The 17,484-nt window shown below is 36.7% G+C and overlaps 1 protein-coding gene across 34 annotated transcripts in view; it reads right to left on the bottom strand.

Moving 5' to 3' along the window:
- FUBP1 (far upstream element binding protein 1) overlaps positions 1–17,484 on the bottom strand; it is a 37,617-nt gene that overhangs the window by 4,729 nt on the left and 15,404 nt on the right. For 15 of the 34 annotated variants that reach the window (XR_004958846.1, XR_004958844.1, XR_004958845.1 and 12 more), the window contains 7 exons: positions 16,797–16,957; positions 14,048–14,199; positions 13,882–13,961; positions 10,580–10,717; positions 8,710–8,784; positions 589–648; positions 363–508 (listed from right to left, as the gene is read on the bottom strand). Coding sequence is in view for 26 of the 34 variants with exons in the window: in XM_036255240.1 (XP_036111133.1) it covers positions 363–508; positions 589–648; positions 8,710–8,784; positions 10,580–10,717; positions 13,882–13,961; positions 14,048–14,199; positions 16,797–16,957 (812 nt within the window). In the remaining 8 variants the exon portion in view is untranslated. Of the gene's footprint in view, positions 1–69; positions 127–362; positions 509–588; positions 649–8,709; positions 8,785–10,579; positions 10,718–13,881; positions 13,962–14,047; positions 14,200–16,796; positions 16,958–17,484 lie in introns of those variants that run through there. The other 19 variants (XR_004958850.1, XR_004958851.1, XR_004958852.1 and 16 more) reach the window with 6 other exon arrangements.

The following is a 17,484-nucleotide window of genomic DNA, read 5'->3' as shown; positions in this document are numbered from 1 at the left end:
TACATAAGAAATACACAAAAAGTTAAAGAAAATCCTTTAAATGGAGCTAACTCAGGAGTGAATCCTTTAAGAAAGAAAAACTGGTTAATATAAATGGTGATGGCTTCTTGCATGATTTGCAAATCCCTGGGGGAAAAAAATTTATTTTTAAAATCAAAGGCATTGTAGAAATGTTCAGCACTCAGATGCCATAAAGCATTATAAAAAACAAAAACAACCCAAACAGTACACCACAGTCCTTCATTTAGGTTATACTTTGCCATATAAAAATTAAAAAGGCAAACATAATCCCAAACAGACAAAACAGTAAACATGCAGAAAACATGACTGAAGTTTTTAACACATCAACAAATTTATTATACCTGAGGTGCTGGAGGATGCTGTGGCATTCCCTGGGGACTTGTCTGGGCATAGTAGGCTGCTTGTTGTCTATAGTACTCAGCCCAGGCTGCACTATAATCTGGCTGACCACCTGGTGGAGCACCAGTAGGAGCAGGAACTGCTTGACCTTTGAGAAAACAAAACAATTTTGTTGCTGTAACCACAATTATAAGCCCAAAAGAATCTCATTTCTAATAAAGACAATACCTTGCTTCTTGTAATATTCCTCCCAAGCCTTTGAATAATCCTGTGTCTGCCCTTGTTGACCTAAAAAAAACCCCCTCAATTTTAATACAAAATTATATCCACTGTAAGTATAGCTTATAAAGACAAAAGCAGAGGAGCAGAATTGCTCCTGTTTTACGTTATTCATCAGTGTCAGAAAACTACTCTGTAATTAAAAAAAATTAGAGTGGTCTTTTCTTTCTGTCTTTTACTAATTATCACTATTAATAACAAAAACCAAAAAAAAAAACCCACATAATTTTAACTTAGAAAGGTAAAGATGTAGGCATGATGCTGATTCAATTACAGAATTTATGAACTATTAATGTTCCAAATTGAGTTTAAAAAGTGCTTCATGGCTAATTAAAAAAAAAAACAACAACAACAAAAAACAAGGGGCCCTGGCCGGGTTTGCTCAGTGGTTAGAGCATCAGCCTGCGGTCCAGAGAGACCTGGGTCCGGTTCCCGCTATGGGCGCATACCTCAGTTGCAGTCTGTCCCTGGCCCTGGTTGGTTGTGTGGGGATGTGTCCCTTTCACGTCGATGTTTCTCTCTCTCTCTTCCTCCCACTCTATCTGAACAAAAAATGTTCAAGTGTCCTCAAGTGAGGATTAAAAAAAAAAGCCCTGGCTGGTTTTCTCAGTGGTCAGAGTGTTGGCCAGCAGACCAATGAGTCGCAGATTCAATTCTGATCAAGGGCATGTACCTTGGTTGCGGTTTGGTCCCAGCCCTGGTCAGGGTCATGTGGGAGGCAACCAATTGATGTGTCTCTCTCACATCGCTGTTTCTCTCTCTACCTTCCTCCCACTCTATCTGAAGACAAATGAAAAAAATATCCTCGGGAGAAGATTAAAAAGAAAAAAAAGTGCTTTATATAAGCAGTCTGTGGTTCCCTGGTAGTGACTGGTGGGTAGGGCCACTCCTTTTTTAATCTCTTATTCATTTGGATCTGTTACAGTACAGGTTTTAAATAAAATGCAAATCCTCACTGGAAGAAACAAGTTTTTTTTTTTATCCTCACCCGAGGACATTTTTTGTTCAGGTAGAGTGGGAGGGAGAGATAGGAAGAGTAACATCGACGTGAAAGGGACACATCGTGTGGCTGCCACCCGCACGACCGACCAGGGCCGACCGACCAGGGCCGGGGACAAACTGCAACCAAGGTACATGCCCTTAGCGAGAACCGAACCCGGGTCTCTCAGGACCGCAGGCTGATGCTCTAACCGCTGAGCAAAAGTGGCCAGGGCGGAAACAAGTATTTTTGAGAGATCAAAAAATCCATTTAAAAGCTGTTAAAGACTAGTATTTTAAGATCTGGCCAAGAGTTGTTTCCCGATTAGTAACCTATAAACTATATATATGACTAATCTATAAGATACCTTTTAATAAGATGTTTAAAATTTTAATACAATGTGTTCAAATTATAACACAATTTTATTAAAAATAATCTGATGAAGAACATAAAGAACAATTACCAAAGAGGTTTTAAGCAAAAAGATGAATGAAAAACAAAACTCCTGTCTGGCCGGTGTGGCTCACTGGTTGAGCAGCAACCCCATGTACCAAGAGGTTGCTGGTTCGATTCCTTGTCAGGGGACATGCCCAGGTTGTGGGCCTGATTCCCAGTGGGGGGTGTACAGGAGGCAGTCATCAATGTTCTCTCTCATTAATGTTTCTCTCTCTCTCTCCCTTCTTCTCTCTCTAAATTCAACAAAGAGAAAAATATATAAAAACAAAAACCCAAAACTCCTACATATTAACAGCTATAAAAGACATTTTTCTCACAACTAGTGAAATTTAAATATGGCTGTATGTTGCTACTATTGAAATAATTTATTTAGAGCAAACAGTCTGCAGCTTACTTTGAAACAGCTCAGGTACTAAAAACATGCGCACAAAGCACACATGGCAAACTTCAAAAAAAATGGTGAGTCTGGGTAAAAATATAAATCCTTGGCATGAAAATTTTTTAAATAAAAAGTTGGGGAGAAAGAAAATGTGTCTTCTATTTAGCTCCTTTATTGGAACAGAATTTTATTTAGTTTATAGTGGCTTTACAAATTACAGCTCAACAAAAACTACTGGAGCACAGACATACAGAGAGCTGTTTTTGTTTGCTGGATGTTGCCAACGAGGCAACTTGATACAGTTTTGCACCACAGGAACAACAGACAGCATATGTGATGGTGGTATACAACGTAGCCTGGGTAAGTACACTCTCATGATGTTCACACAGCAATGCAATCACCTAAGGACAAATTTCTCAGAAAGTACCCTGTTGTTAAGTGATACTTGACATTGTTTTACAAAGTAGCCTGTCACCATCATAAAACTGGTCAAAAAAAGCAACGCGTGAATACAAATTTAACCCCCTCGCTTCTATGGGCAACAGCACACTGAAATCAAGACAGTATAAACAAAAGTGTCATATTTTTGTTTCCCATAATTTTTTCCAAAACAAATGTGAGCTCGCCCTGGCTAGTGTGGCTCATTGGTTAGAGAATCGGCCCTCATGGTTTGATTCCCAGCCCCAGTAGGGGCGCATGCGATGTTTCTTCTCTGCCTACCCTCTACTCTAAAAATCAATGAAAAAAATTTCCTTGGGTACAGATTAAAAACAAACAAAAACAACAACATGAGTTTAACATTTTGATTTTACTGGGAGACACAATTTAGGCAAATTCAAGACAGGGTTCAATATTTACACATATTCTAGTACCAAAAGTAATAAAACCACATAACATTTTAAAAACTACACACTTAAAAACCTGCTGACTTGAGGTCAAACCTGGTTAAGGAAGCAACAATATGCACTTCAGGTTTATAGAAGGAATTAAATCTCATTTTTAAGAGATACTTATTTTAGAGGCAAAATACCAACGTAAGAGGATAGAAACAGGGAGGTGCATCAAGAAAATACTTCAAATGCAAATGTTTCCTAAAAAATACCTTCCCCCAAACAGACCCAGAGACACAGAAGTAGGGTTCAGACTAACTTCAGAGGAGGAGAGGGGGGGAGGGAAGAGATAAACCAAAGAACTTATGCATATAAGCATAACCAACGAACACAGACAGCAATACTGGGGGAGCGGGAGGATGGGAGGAGGGTGTCAATGGGGTAAAAGGAGAAACATCTGTAATAAAAATAATAATAATAAAAAAAAACAATAAAAGTCTCCCAATACCAAATATACCCCTTAAAAATAAACACATGGTAAGCCATTAACACTTGACATTCCAATCTTGAAGTCATAGAAGAAAAACTCATTACACTGTCTTCCAATCTGAAGGGTAAATGTGATTCATTTTGCCCAGCTGATAGGGAAAGAACTCTTCCTATCTTCATCTATTTAATGACTTAGCCATCTCCTAGCCTCTTGTGCCTCTGCCCATTTTTGGACATGTCCTTAACTTGCTCCCTTTATTCTTTTCCTCAGTTCAAAATTGTTTTGATGCCAGGTAGTTTAGTTTATACTTTAGTAGAATATCACTTAATATTCATTTCACTTGAGAGTTAAGACTCTACAGCTCACATGAAACATTCTATTGCAGTGCAAAATCCAGCCTGCTTAAGTAGATTTTCACTCTAAATTATCTCTAGACACCAGCATCCTTCCCACAACCACTCTTTCCCATTTTAGGCTTAGGTAGCATATGTTAAAGGTTATAAATCCACCACATTATAAGGGCCTTCCCTCAAGTCAAACATTTTTCCCAAAATGCTTTCACTTACTGTCTTCCAAACAGGAATTGCCTGTCTCTACTTAGAAATCCTGTTTGTTTTCCTTAGGGAGTTTACTTCAAAAATATCCACCACCCTCCCAGACATTGCTTCTATGACTTAAAATTCCCTTCTTTAACCCTCTAACATCTCATTTTTAAGAATTTCTCTCTCAATTTCTGTGAATCCTAGAAAATTTAGAATTGTTTTGGAGAACAAAACTAATTTAAAAACTTAACCTGTATGTTTCAACAGAGGTTTATTTACTAAGAAGCAAATGACAAGTTTACAGTGTTAGTGGGGATTTTCTGTTCTTGACAGGAAAAGCTGAAATTAGGCTTCAAAAACTCAACAGCTTGCTTGCTACATTTGGTGAAGAGGGCACTGAATTGGGAATCAGGACGTCCAGGTTCCTAGGAAATCCTAGCTCTGCCACCGGAAGAGTAAACCTTAGCTTCTCCAAATAAAGGAGTTAGATTTGGAGATAAAGATTATTTTATCACTCCTTTTTTTTTGGTTAATCCTCACCCGAGAATATTTTTCCATTTATCTTCAGATAGAGTGGAAGGAAGGGGGGGGGGAGAGGAAGGGGGGGGGGTGAAGGATAGAGAGAGAGAGAGAGAGAGAGAGAGAGAGGAATATTGATGTGAAAGAGACACATCGATTGCTTGCCTGCTGCACAACCCCGACCAGGGCTAGGGACAAACCACAACCTTGGTCCACAGGCCAACACTCTGTTGAGCCAAACTGGCAGGGCTATTACTCCTTTCTTTCCTTCCATTTAAAATCTCAAAGATTCACCGGGGCCGGTTTGGTTCAGCGGTTGGAGCGTCGGTCTGCGGTCCAGAGAGACCCAGGTTCGGTTCCCACTAAGGGCACGTACCTCGGTTGCAGTTTGTCCCCGGCCCTGGTTGGGTCATGCGGGTGGCAACCACTCGATGTGTCCTTTTCACGTCGATGTTTCTCTCTCTCCCTCCCACTCTATCTGAACAAAAATGGAAAAAAGTCCTTGGGTGAGGATTAAAAAAAAAAAAAATCTCAAAGATTGAACTGTATTACTTTAATGCTTTACAATCTCCTGTGGTTATTCTGAAAAGATCTTAAGGACAAGTAATGCACCTTGTAATCAGAGCAGTTAAGCAACCAATCATTTACAAAAAAAAAACTTTGATAGGAAAAAAAATCGACTTTGTATCCATCACTAAAAACTTGATGACCTCACACTGTTTCCTTTAAGATAGTGGTTCTCAACCTTCCTAATGCTACGACCCTTTAATACAGTTCCTCATGTTGTAGTGATCCCCAACCATAAAATTATTTTTGTTGCTACTTCATAACTGTAATTTTGCTATTATGTCTTAGGTGACCCCTGTGAAAGGGTCGTTCTATCCCCAAAAGGGTAGCGACGCACAGGTTGAGAACCGCTGCTTTAAGATAACAGGTAATCACTAAACCAGCCCACTTAACTGATCACTGTTATGCTACAGAAAAACACACAACTGAAAAGAAGGTGGGGTAGGGGTTAAGAAAGATCTTCAGTCAAACATGGTGTTATTTAGTGAAGTTATTTTTATTACCACCTTTCTCCACAAAGGATTTAAGACAGTCCAGCATGCTATTTCTAAAATTAAAATTTAACACAGTAGTCAGCAGGAAAAGACAGAAAATGAAAAACAGAAAGAGAGGTAAAGCCAAGTATCTACTCATAATAAAAATTTGAATGGTATTAAGACTCAGAAGGTTACATTCAACCTACCCACTCATTTTGGGCAACTAAAATGTAAAAAGGCTAAACAGCAAATTTATTAATGGCTATGTTACAAAGAAACAAAATACAGTAAAACAGAAATAATACTCATTCTCCAGTAATTACCTAAGTCTACCAATAGGCCTTTGTTTTTACCCACTTTTAGCAAAATAAGGAACAGTCAGGTAGCTCAGTGGATTGGAGCATTGCCCCTTACACCAAACAGATGAGAGTTCGATCCCCAGCTGGGAAACATACAAAAGGCAATCGATCTATGTTACTGTCACACTGATGCTCCCCCACTCCCTAAAAATCAATAAAAACATATCCTTGGGCGAGGATTCAAATATATATAATATATAAATATATATGTATATATGTACATACATATATGGAACATCTCTAGCATATGAAAACACAAGTTGCACCTAATGATTTTTAACCTTGACATTCTTTAAATCTTTAAAATTGTGAAGCTTTTTCATAAAAGTTAAGGTGACCAGAGATCCTGAACACTATGTTGTCACCAAATGATTAAAAGCATCCTGTCATTCTAAAAAGCACCCCAGTATGAACAATAAATTATGTGATCAACTTAATTGGAGTATATTGTTTTGAGGTTAACATTTTTTTTTTTAATTTCTTTTTGCAGAATTTCAGCTGTTGTAGACCTACCTGCCTGACATAAGCCAGGTCAAAAAACATATTAATGCCTTGACTGCTCTGGCTCAATGCTTAGTGTTGGCCCACGGACCGAAGGATCTCAGGTTTGATTCCCGGCCCTGGTTGAGGTATGTGCAGAAGGCAAGCAATTGATATGTGTCTCTCTCATACTGATGTTTCCTCCCTCCCTTCCACTCCATCAAAAAATCAATGGAAAGTATCCTCTGGTGAGGGTTTACAAAAACCAAATTAATGAATTTGTTATAGTCTCAAGAATAACATGTGGCATGACTTTCTTGGAAAGTAATTCTAACAGGAAAAATCACTTTCCTTTATACAGAAATCAGCTGTGTAAAAAAAAAAAAAAATCCTTATCACCAGGTATATATATATATATATATATAAAGATTATTATACCCTACGGAAATTTTTTCCTGTAAAAAATTATGAACGTTCTTTGACAAAGAAAACATTAAAATTTATACTGAGAACCACAAGTAGACTGTATCTTATGAAAAAATTCTACCATCTATACTTTCTATACCAGTGATGAATGGGCAAATTTATCTGTTTAGCTTTCGTTCATGACAACTGACTATGGTTAAGTTGTGTTGTTTATAGAAGACTAAGAGTATAAGCATCTGAAAAAACAAAACAAAAACCAAAACTATTTGTCCTGAAGTATGTCAGGTTTCAAATGGTCCCCGAAAAAAGCAAATTTTGGAGACAGACTTGGGGACTTAGACCCTTTTAGAGATCAAATTCTGGTTCCATCAGTTAGTAGTTGTGACCCCTGTTTCTCAATCTGTACATGTGAAGTGTCAGTGAAGATACAGTTATTTCCATTCACAGCAGTTTGTATTAATATATTTGCAGAGTATTTGATTAACAACTGCACTTACATTAGAATACAATAATCAGAAGGACAGGGTTTCTAGCTGTTATTCTCACAATCACATTCCAATCATCTATCATTATGCTTGGCATATAGTATGTACTCTAGTTACTAAATGAAAATGGCCTTTCTTTTTCAAAAATGCAAGTGTCATTTAAGTAACTTCCTCTTTCACTGTAGGTTACTTCTTATCTGCTTATTTCACAGTCAACCATGGTCAGGAATATTAAATGGAAAATCCCAAAAATAAATGATTCATGTTTTAAATTGCATGCTGTTCTGAGAACTGCGACAATAAGGAGCATCACATCCTCTCCCTTCGTCCAGCATATCCACACTGTATATGCCACCCGAGCTACCTGCACATTAGTCACTTAGTAGTCGTCTTGGTTATGAGATTAACTGGCACAGTTTTGTAAGTGGTTGTGTTCAAGAAACCCTTATTTCATTTATATTGTCATAATAGTTCTATTTTATAATTATTTATACTCTGTTACTGTGCCTAACTTATACATTAACTGTATCACAGGTATGTTTAGGAGTCAACAGTATATATATGGTTCAGTACTATCTCTGGTTTTAGGCATCCACTAGGGGTCCTGGAGTATATACATACCTCCTGCAGATATGGGAGACACTGCTGTAATACCACACACAACCAATTTTTCTTTGGCACTCTAGAATTTAACCTATGCCATTTTGGCTAGTAACATAGATAACTGTCTTTGATAAAAATGTAGGTAACACTCAATGTTGTATGTGCCAGCAGGAAAATTTTTAGTTTCAATTAGTAAGTGGCTGACAAATGGATTTACAAATAAAAACGGTTCCTTGTTATGTAATCACAAATTTAAGAATTATTACTTATAATGACCTTGAAACATCTGAAAGTTCAGTGATTTAGGAATGCATTCTTGTTCAATTATTCTCTTAAGAGTTTAAAAGTTCATCAATGAAAGTCCAAAGTGATGAAAACATGATACAAACATGCTTTTATCAAAACCTTCAACTCTCTAGTAATATTTAGGAAATGTTTCCATTTAATTAAATGTATAAGAAAAGAAATGTAGAACATACCCATTTTCTTGTAGTACTCTTCCCAAGCCTTGGTATAATCAACCTGTCCAGCTGGAGCTGGATTCTGTTGATCTCCTTGTTCAAGAAAAACAAACAAACAAACAAACAAGCAAACAGTTAACGTTTTTAAGAGACAATATAGGTCTTTTCCTTCAGTTCCTTGAGTGGAAGAGTTGGAAATGGCCTGCCATAGGGAGGGAGGGAGGTGCTGTGACAGTGGTATCTCTGCTGGTGTACACTGGGGCACAAAGCTGGTGGACAGAGAAGATGGTCTATGTATTTGGAAGAGTAGTTACACTGAACATGTAAGTAAATTAACTTGTCAAACAAGAAAACACACCAAGGATCCTAGGTCCCTCACCATTTACAGGCATGAAAAGGGAAAAAGCTAGAAAGAACCTGGAAGTGCAAGAATGTAATTGCAGGTAATTTGAATGTAGTTTAAAAAAATATATACATTTAAAACACATACATATAGGTTTATGTAAGTGTGCATGTATGGAAATTACACAGCTCTGTATACTGAAAGGAGATAGAAACAATGATACCTCAGTAGCAATGAACAGAGCTGCGTTTCTAAATATCATCTAATAAAAGGAATCAGGGCTCCTTGGAAAAATGGCTGATTCTAGGGCTGCAGGCCCAGAGAGCACAAAATGAGCATCTCATGGTGCAATAAAGTAAGAAAGTGCTTAGATAGTGGCAGGCATGTCAAAAGGATACAAGAGCCATCTTGAAGGTATTCCTGACCTAAGACAATTTTGATAATCAAAATAGTACAGATAGTCTAAAATATGACCTACTGAATAAAACAGGAATCCATACTGATATAAAGAAGTAGGAAGGTGAAAAAAAGCTCCTTCTTATAGTAAAATACCAACTTATACAAAATGAATGATGGAGATATAAGTTACCATTATAATTGCAGCTGAACGAGGCAGGTGTTAACCAATGAAGGGAAAGGCCAATTGGTAGAACTCCAATGAGGTAAAGAATAGTGGTATATTCTCACTATAACTCTCCAGAAAATATAAATTTCAAAGAGACAAATGATAATTTTATATCTAGAAACCTGGCAAACACCAATATAACCAAGTCACCATGGTTACCATCTCCAGGGATGAAACAGGCCAAGACTGTATGACCCCTTGATGTAACGCACCAAGAGCACATCATCATTTCTGAGGTATTCTTGCCATACCATAAGCAGGACCTCATGAGCATGACATCATCATCTTCATGACAAAAGATTGAAGGGACCTAGACTGATTATCATCCCACAAAACAAAAGGTCTGTACTCTATAACATGAAAAAGACAAGGTTATTCCTGATTGATAAGACTGAATAGACCTGACAACTCATAAAAACATGCTACCAGATAGGATCCTGGATCAGAATAAAAATTGTTGGGGCAAATGGTGAAATCTGAATTAAGGATCGTGCACTGGGACAGTAATAACGTATCAATGTTGATTAACTGATGTGGAGGGCTGTATGATGTTATGAATTTTTTGGAGTAATACAGAAAGGAGTATTTAGAAATAATGGGGCATCATTTCTACAGCTTGGTTGTAAATGGTTCTAACAAAGACTAAGGATAATGGACATGGTCACATGATAGAGAGGGTAATAAAGAAAATGGGGATGTTGGTAAGCAGATAAAACACTAACCACTAGGTCATCTGGGTATTCCTGTATCTTACAACTTTTAGCAAGTTTGCGATTATTTCAAAATAACTTATTTTTTAAAAGTCTGCTCACCAAAGCTATAACTGAATATTAGGAATTTTCTTATATTACATGCATTTTATATTTAATTCCAAATAAAAGTTTTCACATTTATAAGTAAAAAATAAATTGTTTTATTACCATAGTTACCTTGTCCATTGGTTTGGGTTGTAGTGGGTGCACCAGCGGGAGCTGCAGGTGGTGGCTGTGCTTGCTGTTGATAATAGTGAGCATAATATGCAGCCCAAGCGGCTGAATTTGGATCAGTTCCTGCCTTAGCTAGAACAAACACAAGTTCAATGTTTGCACCTAAAGCCCATAACCTCTCTCTCACACACAACCCTCTGGCAAATATACAGACCCCAAAATGAACTAGACATAAAAAACAGTAATGGAAACTTTCAAATTCTTCTACTAATTTCATTGTTACCCTTCGTTTTTATAGAAAACAGAGGTTCAGAGATTGGCATTCCTAGGTCCTAGAAAACTGGTTTTGGTAGGCAGAATTGGAATAGTGATATAGATCTTTTGGCTCCAAATCCAATTCTTTATCCTGTGTGGGTTTTCTAAATTAGTTTTGCCTCAAGCACAACAATTCTATACGGCATATGACTAAAGAACGAGATTTCTAGAGACTAACATGTACAAGAAACACGTATTACCTGTCCTGTTTTTAATAAAAAGACAACTTAAAAATCTTAGGGGAAAAACAGACATTAACCATATTTCATCTCATCATATTTCAGTGATTATCCTAAAACATAAACTTGAGGTCACAGCCCTACCTGAAGTTCTACATTTATTCCCTAGAATCTTCATGCCTGTCAAAGCTCTTACATACAGCATATCATTCAGTATTTTTGGTGATCTGAATACCCTGAATTATCCTTTCCATTGCAGCCTTCTCTTCCCTCTTTGTCAATATTTTTCTAACACTCATGTTGTGGCTTTTGCTTTTCAGAAGTTACCATGCTTTTATCTAGGCCTTTGAGCATGTCATGCTTCCTCTGCACTTAGCTCACCTTCACTCATCCTTCATAAAAATCAACTGATGTGCCCAGCCGGTGTGGCTCAGTGGACTGAGCATTGTTCCATGGACTGAAAAGTCCCAGTTTTATTCCTGGTCAGGGTACATGCCCAGGTTTCAGGCTCGAACCCCAGTAGGGGGTGTACAGGAGGCAGCCAATCAATATATCTCTCTCACATGGATGTTTCTATCCCTATCTCCCTTTCTCTCTGAAAAATCAATAAAAACATATTTTAAAAAAAGCAACTGATGCATCAACAGATTGAGACTCCTCAGTCAGCAACAAAAAAATTCTTTTACTGATTCCTAAAGGACTATCATATGGTATTATAGGCATATCTTTACTAGTTTATACCCTCAAGAAGAATGTAATTTCCTTAGCCAGAGTTAGCATCTATAATGTAATTGCTTATAGCCTTCAGCTCAAATGGACAACAATTCTCAGCTCCTTAATAAAAGTGAATGAAGTTTGAGGGAAAAAAAGGAGCAAGGATTTTTACAGGGATATAAGTCTAAGGGGATACAATTCTAAGACATTACACCACCCTCCTAACATTTCTCAAGTAAGAAAAGTATTGCTTTTCTATGTTGGATATTTATGTTCAATAGTATAATTATCTGTATACTAATCAATACAAATATTTTCACTTGACACCATGTATGGACAGAGAAAGTGAGATAAAAGACTTGAGAAAGTGATACTGGTACTCCTGAATGAACATCATATAATAAAACCAGTCTTAATCAAAGTGCATTAAAACAGTAGTAAGGAAAATAAAAATATGCTGTATCAAAAAAAGAAAACCAGCCTCTTACTTACATATAACCAATATAAAGTGAGAACTTACTAATATTCATTCAACGTGGTATTCATTCATTTATGTATGGCCATTTTATTATATAAGAAAACAGATTTAGAGGGGTTAGAAAATATGCTTGTTATAACAAAATTAGTAAATTGTAAGATTAGGATTTATATAAATCTGTTTCATTTTGAAGTCTAAATTCTTGATTACTACATAAATCCTTAACAGCCCATTAATTTTTTTATAGAAATGTATTTTAGGTCCAATATTGACTTTACTGAATATAATTTCACTTAAATCAATTATTTGGTTTTTACATAATGTTAAGTGTAATATAAGTAAGATCTAACTGTAGCTGTTATCTTTTAGCTAAATGGATTCTTTCTTTCCCAAAAGCAATGCTGGAAACTATATTCATTAACCATTCTTACAGTAGTGATGTTACTACTACTCCAAGTGGAAAAACAAGATTGTGACAAAGACCACTTCTCTATTCCCATCACTTTTCTCAATCATGCTGCCTACCCAAACAGTGCTCACAGGTGCAATCCTGTAGATCCAAGTTACCCAATATAAATCTGCCCCTTAACTTGCTATACTCATTGAATCTCTTAAAGGTGATTCCTCTGTCTATCACACCATCCCAATTAGCTTATAAGAAGGAAAGTCTTTCATTCTAAGAAGACTAACTTTAGACTACTACACAGTAAATCACATTCAACTCTTCTCCTATAAGTCCTTCTATCACAGTATTGCTAACACTTGGAGCGCACATTTCTGCTACAGAATGTAAACTATCTTCACACACTCAGATCCTAGCACACTCAAGTTGTTTCTTAAATGAGTGGATGTTGTGGTCACTGGGTGACTGGCATGTGGTGTCATCATATTCCAAAGAACACAATGCCTACGAAATTAAAATGTTATATAATATAGGGCCACATTAAATACCAGAAAATTTCATCTAAATCAATTATTTTAGTTTTAAAAAATACAAATATTAACTAGTGTGGAAAGGAATCCATAATTCAGTACCTTCCTTGAAACTACTCCAGTGAAAGAGGCCTAAAGGTAGGTAAGTAGGTGAGAAAAAAGGATCATAAACAAATGTTAATTGGTTTCGATTAATGCCCTTTGACCATGGTGGAAAAATACTACACAGAATTGAATAGAATGTAATATATATAAAACCTAAATCTGAGCAGAGAAAACATTTAACAAAATGTATTTTATTTGAGTTCTAACATGCAGATATTAAGTATAGGCCTGATTTTTACTAACAGGTAAAGTTACCATATCAAGAATACTAAGATAAACAACTTATATATCTTATTTGCCCAAGTATTAAACACTCAGTTTAAACTTTTAACATAGTATATACATATCCTATAGCTTTTGGCTTTTAGTACTCTTCTGTGTAACCTCAAAAGTAGAGAAAGTCAAATAGAATTTGGAAAAGTACCATGAGAGCAGACCATATTCACACCAGAACCTAACACTCCTACTGAAAGAATGAAATAAGTGCAGAAAATGGCACATAATGCAGAAACACTAGAAAATGTAAGAATGTAACAGGAGTGATGAACAATAAGATGATAAGCATCTTTTACCTGGATCAGGAGGGGCCTGTTGCTGCCAGTGTGGATATGCATTTCCCCACCCCTGGGGAGCATAGGGGGCTGGAGGACCACTGGAAAAATAGAAAACAATATAAAAATATGATTCAGCAAAAGCTAAAATCTTTGGGGGGAAGCACAGAATCATACCAATACTTACTGAGGAGCAGGGCCAGGTGGTCCTGGATTATAAGGTGCAGGGTTGTATGGTCCCATTGGAGTTCCAGGCCCAGGAGGCCCAGGAGGCCCATGGGGGCCTGGGACACCATGGGGCCCATGGGGTACAGGTGGCCCTAAAGGATTTACTGGGCCCTGCAAAAAAGCAAAAAGACACACAAAAATCAGAAAAACAGCAATGGTTGAACAACTCAAAGGCCAAATAATCTTCTATTTCTATCCTTTTAATTTTTTTTTTTTTTTTTATCCTCACCCGAGGATATTTTTCCATTTTTTGTACAGATGGAGTGGGAGGGAGAGTGAGGAAGGGAGAGAGAGAGAGAGAAACATCGACGTGAAGGGACACATCGAGTGGCTGCCACCCACACGACCAACCAGGGCCGGGGACAAACTGCAACCGAAGTACGTGCCCTTAGCGGGAACCGAACCCGGGTCTCTCCGGACCGCAGGCCGACGCTCTAACCGCTGAGCCAAACTGGCCAGGGCTCTATCCTTTTATATAGCCACAAGAAATACATTTTAGATTTCCTTCATTTCTTAAATGTACATTATTGAGAGGTATAAAATTCATTAAAATCAACAGCACTAGCAAAGAATTGAAACATTTCCTTTACTTCTATTTTTTCAGACTATTCCTCTTTCCTTTCCTAATTCTTACTTTTACCAGTACTTATCATCTTAATCTTGGAAGCTTATGAAATATACTATTTCTAGCTCTTCTCTCTCTGCACCTACCTCTACTCTATCAATAATAACAGCCACCTTGACAATATACTCCCCAAATTGCTTAGGTCTTATATTGTGAACTATTTACTGAATACTTTACCAAACATGTAACAATTAGTTCTTACTCAACAAACTAAAGTGCCCCTCACCTTTCTGTCACTGAACCCAATTAGAACAATGATTTAAATCCATTTTGTCCTTTGCCCTCTATCCTAATTTTCTAAATACCATGGAAATTCCCTTTATAATTGATTTAATAAATTGGGATAGTTCATATCCATATCATGCTATATCACAATTAATAACGCTGTCCTAAGACACTCCTTTCATTTAATACTGACCATGGGACATTTTGGACAAGAATGTTTAAACTACATTTGGTTGTCAATTTTCTCACTACAAAATAATGAAGCTAACTTTCATGATTTTTAGTCCCTTTTATTAACTTGTCTTTTTAAGTCTCTAATCACTGTCATTATACCCCACTTCTATTATCCATACCTATCCTTATCAAATAGCTAAAAAAGGATTACTGAAAAAGTAGTAACATTTAAAAACAAATGTTTTTACTGATTTGAGATAGAGAGAGAGAGAGAGAGAGAGAAACATCAATGTGAGAGAGAAACACCAATCAGCTGCCTCCTGCATGTCCTCTGCTGAGGATTGAGCCTACAACGTGGGCATCTATGTACCTTGACTGGGAATCAAACTGGTAACTTTTCAGTGCATGGGATATCGCTAAACCAACTGACACACACCAGGGCAAAGTAGCACATTTTTATAGGACTATGTGCCAGGTACTCTTTTAACACTCACACACTCTTAAATCATTTAATCCCTATGAAAGTAGGTACTATTATACTCATTTTCAGAGGAAGAAACTGAGGCAAAGACAACTATAATGTTCCTCATGGTCAGTCAGTAAATGATTCAGAGTATTTTGAACCCAAACGGCCTAACTCAAGTCCATCTCTTAACTACTACATTAAACTACTTCTCTAGGACAATCTATCTTTGTCCACCAATCGAGAAGAAATCCTGATCCATGCATGCTACGAAATGCAAAATTCAAAACCGAGACGTGCTAATCATCTTTCTGGCATCAATCTGTCATTACTGAGTCCACAATTATTTTCTTCATATCTCCGTACCATCACACTTACTAAACATACAATATTTGTGTATATTTTTATAAGATATTCCTTGAGTATTTCCTAGACATCTATTTTTGACTTCCCAGACAGAAACAGTGTCAAAATTCTTTTGCACCCCCACCCATAGCATGGCAACATTGAGGAGAATTGTCTTAAGAAATTCTATTATTAATAATTTAAGATGTTCTTTCATACCTTTGTTAATTCTTTATGTTAAAAGAAAATGATAAAGCACTATTTAACCTCATTTATAAGAAAAAGGTCAAGACTATTCATCCATTTTTATACTACCACCAGCAAACTTTTCTAGTGGAAATTTTTGAGCTTGGCTATGCACCAGAATCACCTGAAACATCTTTCTAAGATTAGATGCTGGGCTCTATTCCAGACGTTATGAATGAGAACTGTGTGTTATGTGTAGAGGAGGAAAGCACCCAAGTAGTCTACGTTTAAAACTCCCCAGATGACTAAGAACTAGGACTTACAAATTTCTACTTTAAAGTTGGATGCATCTGATTCACCTGTGCCTCATGAGAGTTGCATACAGTAAGCCCTTAATAAACACGGAATTCCCGTTAACTATATCCTTCACATGTGTTCCAGAACTCTCCACCAACCCTAACGTATCTGCAAGCAATGACATCCTCACACCCAAACATATGGTTCTGAACACCTGTTATTGTATTTAATTAGGTTACTTTTGTTACTGGAAAATGTCTTCTATGTTTGTTATCTATCATGTGATGAGACCTAAAATTTTAGGTTGAAAATGGACTTTTAGGAGCATCTGAATTAATGTCTTATTTAACTAATAAGATCTATGCTATAAATTGACGTTTAAAGCCTACTCACACCAATCTTTTCTTCTATGAGCTGCCGAGCATAGTCTATTTGCTGTGGAGTGCCACGAATTGTAAATAATTTCATATTAGGATCTGCATTAGGTGGAGGATTTCTCTGAAGTTCTATTCTTGCACCAGACTGTTGGCTTATGCTTTTTATGGTTTCACCTCCTAAAATCAAAACACAAGGAGTTCTCTAAAGATTCAAAGGATACAAAGAGAGGTATTTAAAGTAAAATGGAAGTAACTAATAATAAAAACAAACTCATAGATATAAACAGAAGATGACTACCAGAGGGTAAGGGGGGAAGGGCAAAGGGGGTCAAATATACAGTAACAAAAACAAACTAGACTATGGGTATACAGTGTACAGCATGCAATAGGGTACAGACATTGAATTACAATGAAATTTACATAATGTCATTAACCAATGTTACCTCAACAACAACAACAAAAAGGTTGCAATGGGCCATTAAGTTTTGACCAGTAGTCCCACCTGTAAATATTCTATGAAGATTTCCCCTTTATTCTACACTCCAAATAAAATTATATAAAGCATTTCATGCTTCTCTTAAAATACATTTAAATTTTAACACATAACTTAGTGTATCTATACCTAACCTTAAAAAGGATTATAACTTATCAATTTAAAAATGTCTGTATCGGGAAATAGCAAAGTAAATAAAAACTCCCAAACC

This window comes from Molossus molossus, unplaced genomic scaffold, assembly GCF_014108415.1.
Source record: "Molossus molossus isolate mMolMol1 unplaced genomic scaffold, mMolMol1.p scaffold_m16_p_12, whole genome shotgun sequence".
NCBI classification, from domain to species: Eukaryota; Metazoa; Chordata; class Mammalia; order Chiroptera; family Molossidae; genus Molossus; species Molossus molossus.
This window is presented reverse-complemented; position numbering and strand designations above follow the sequence as displayed.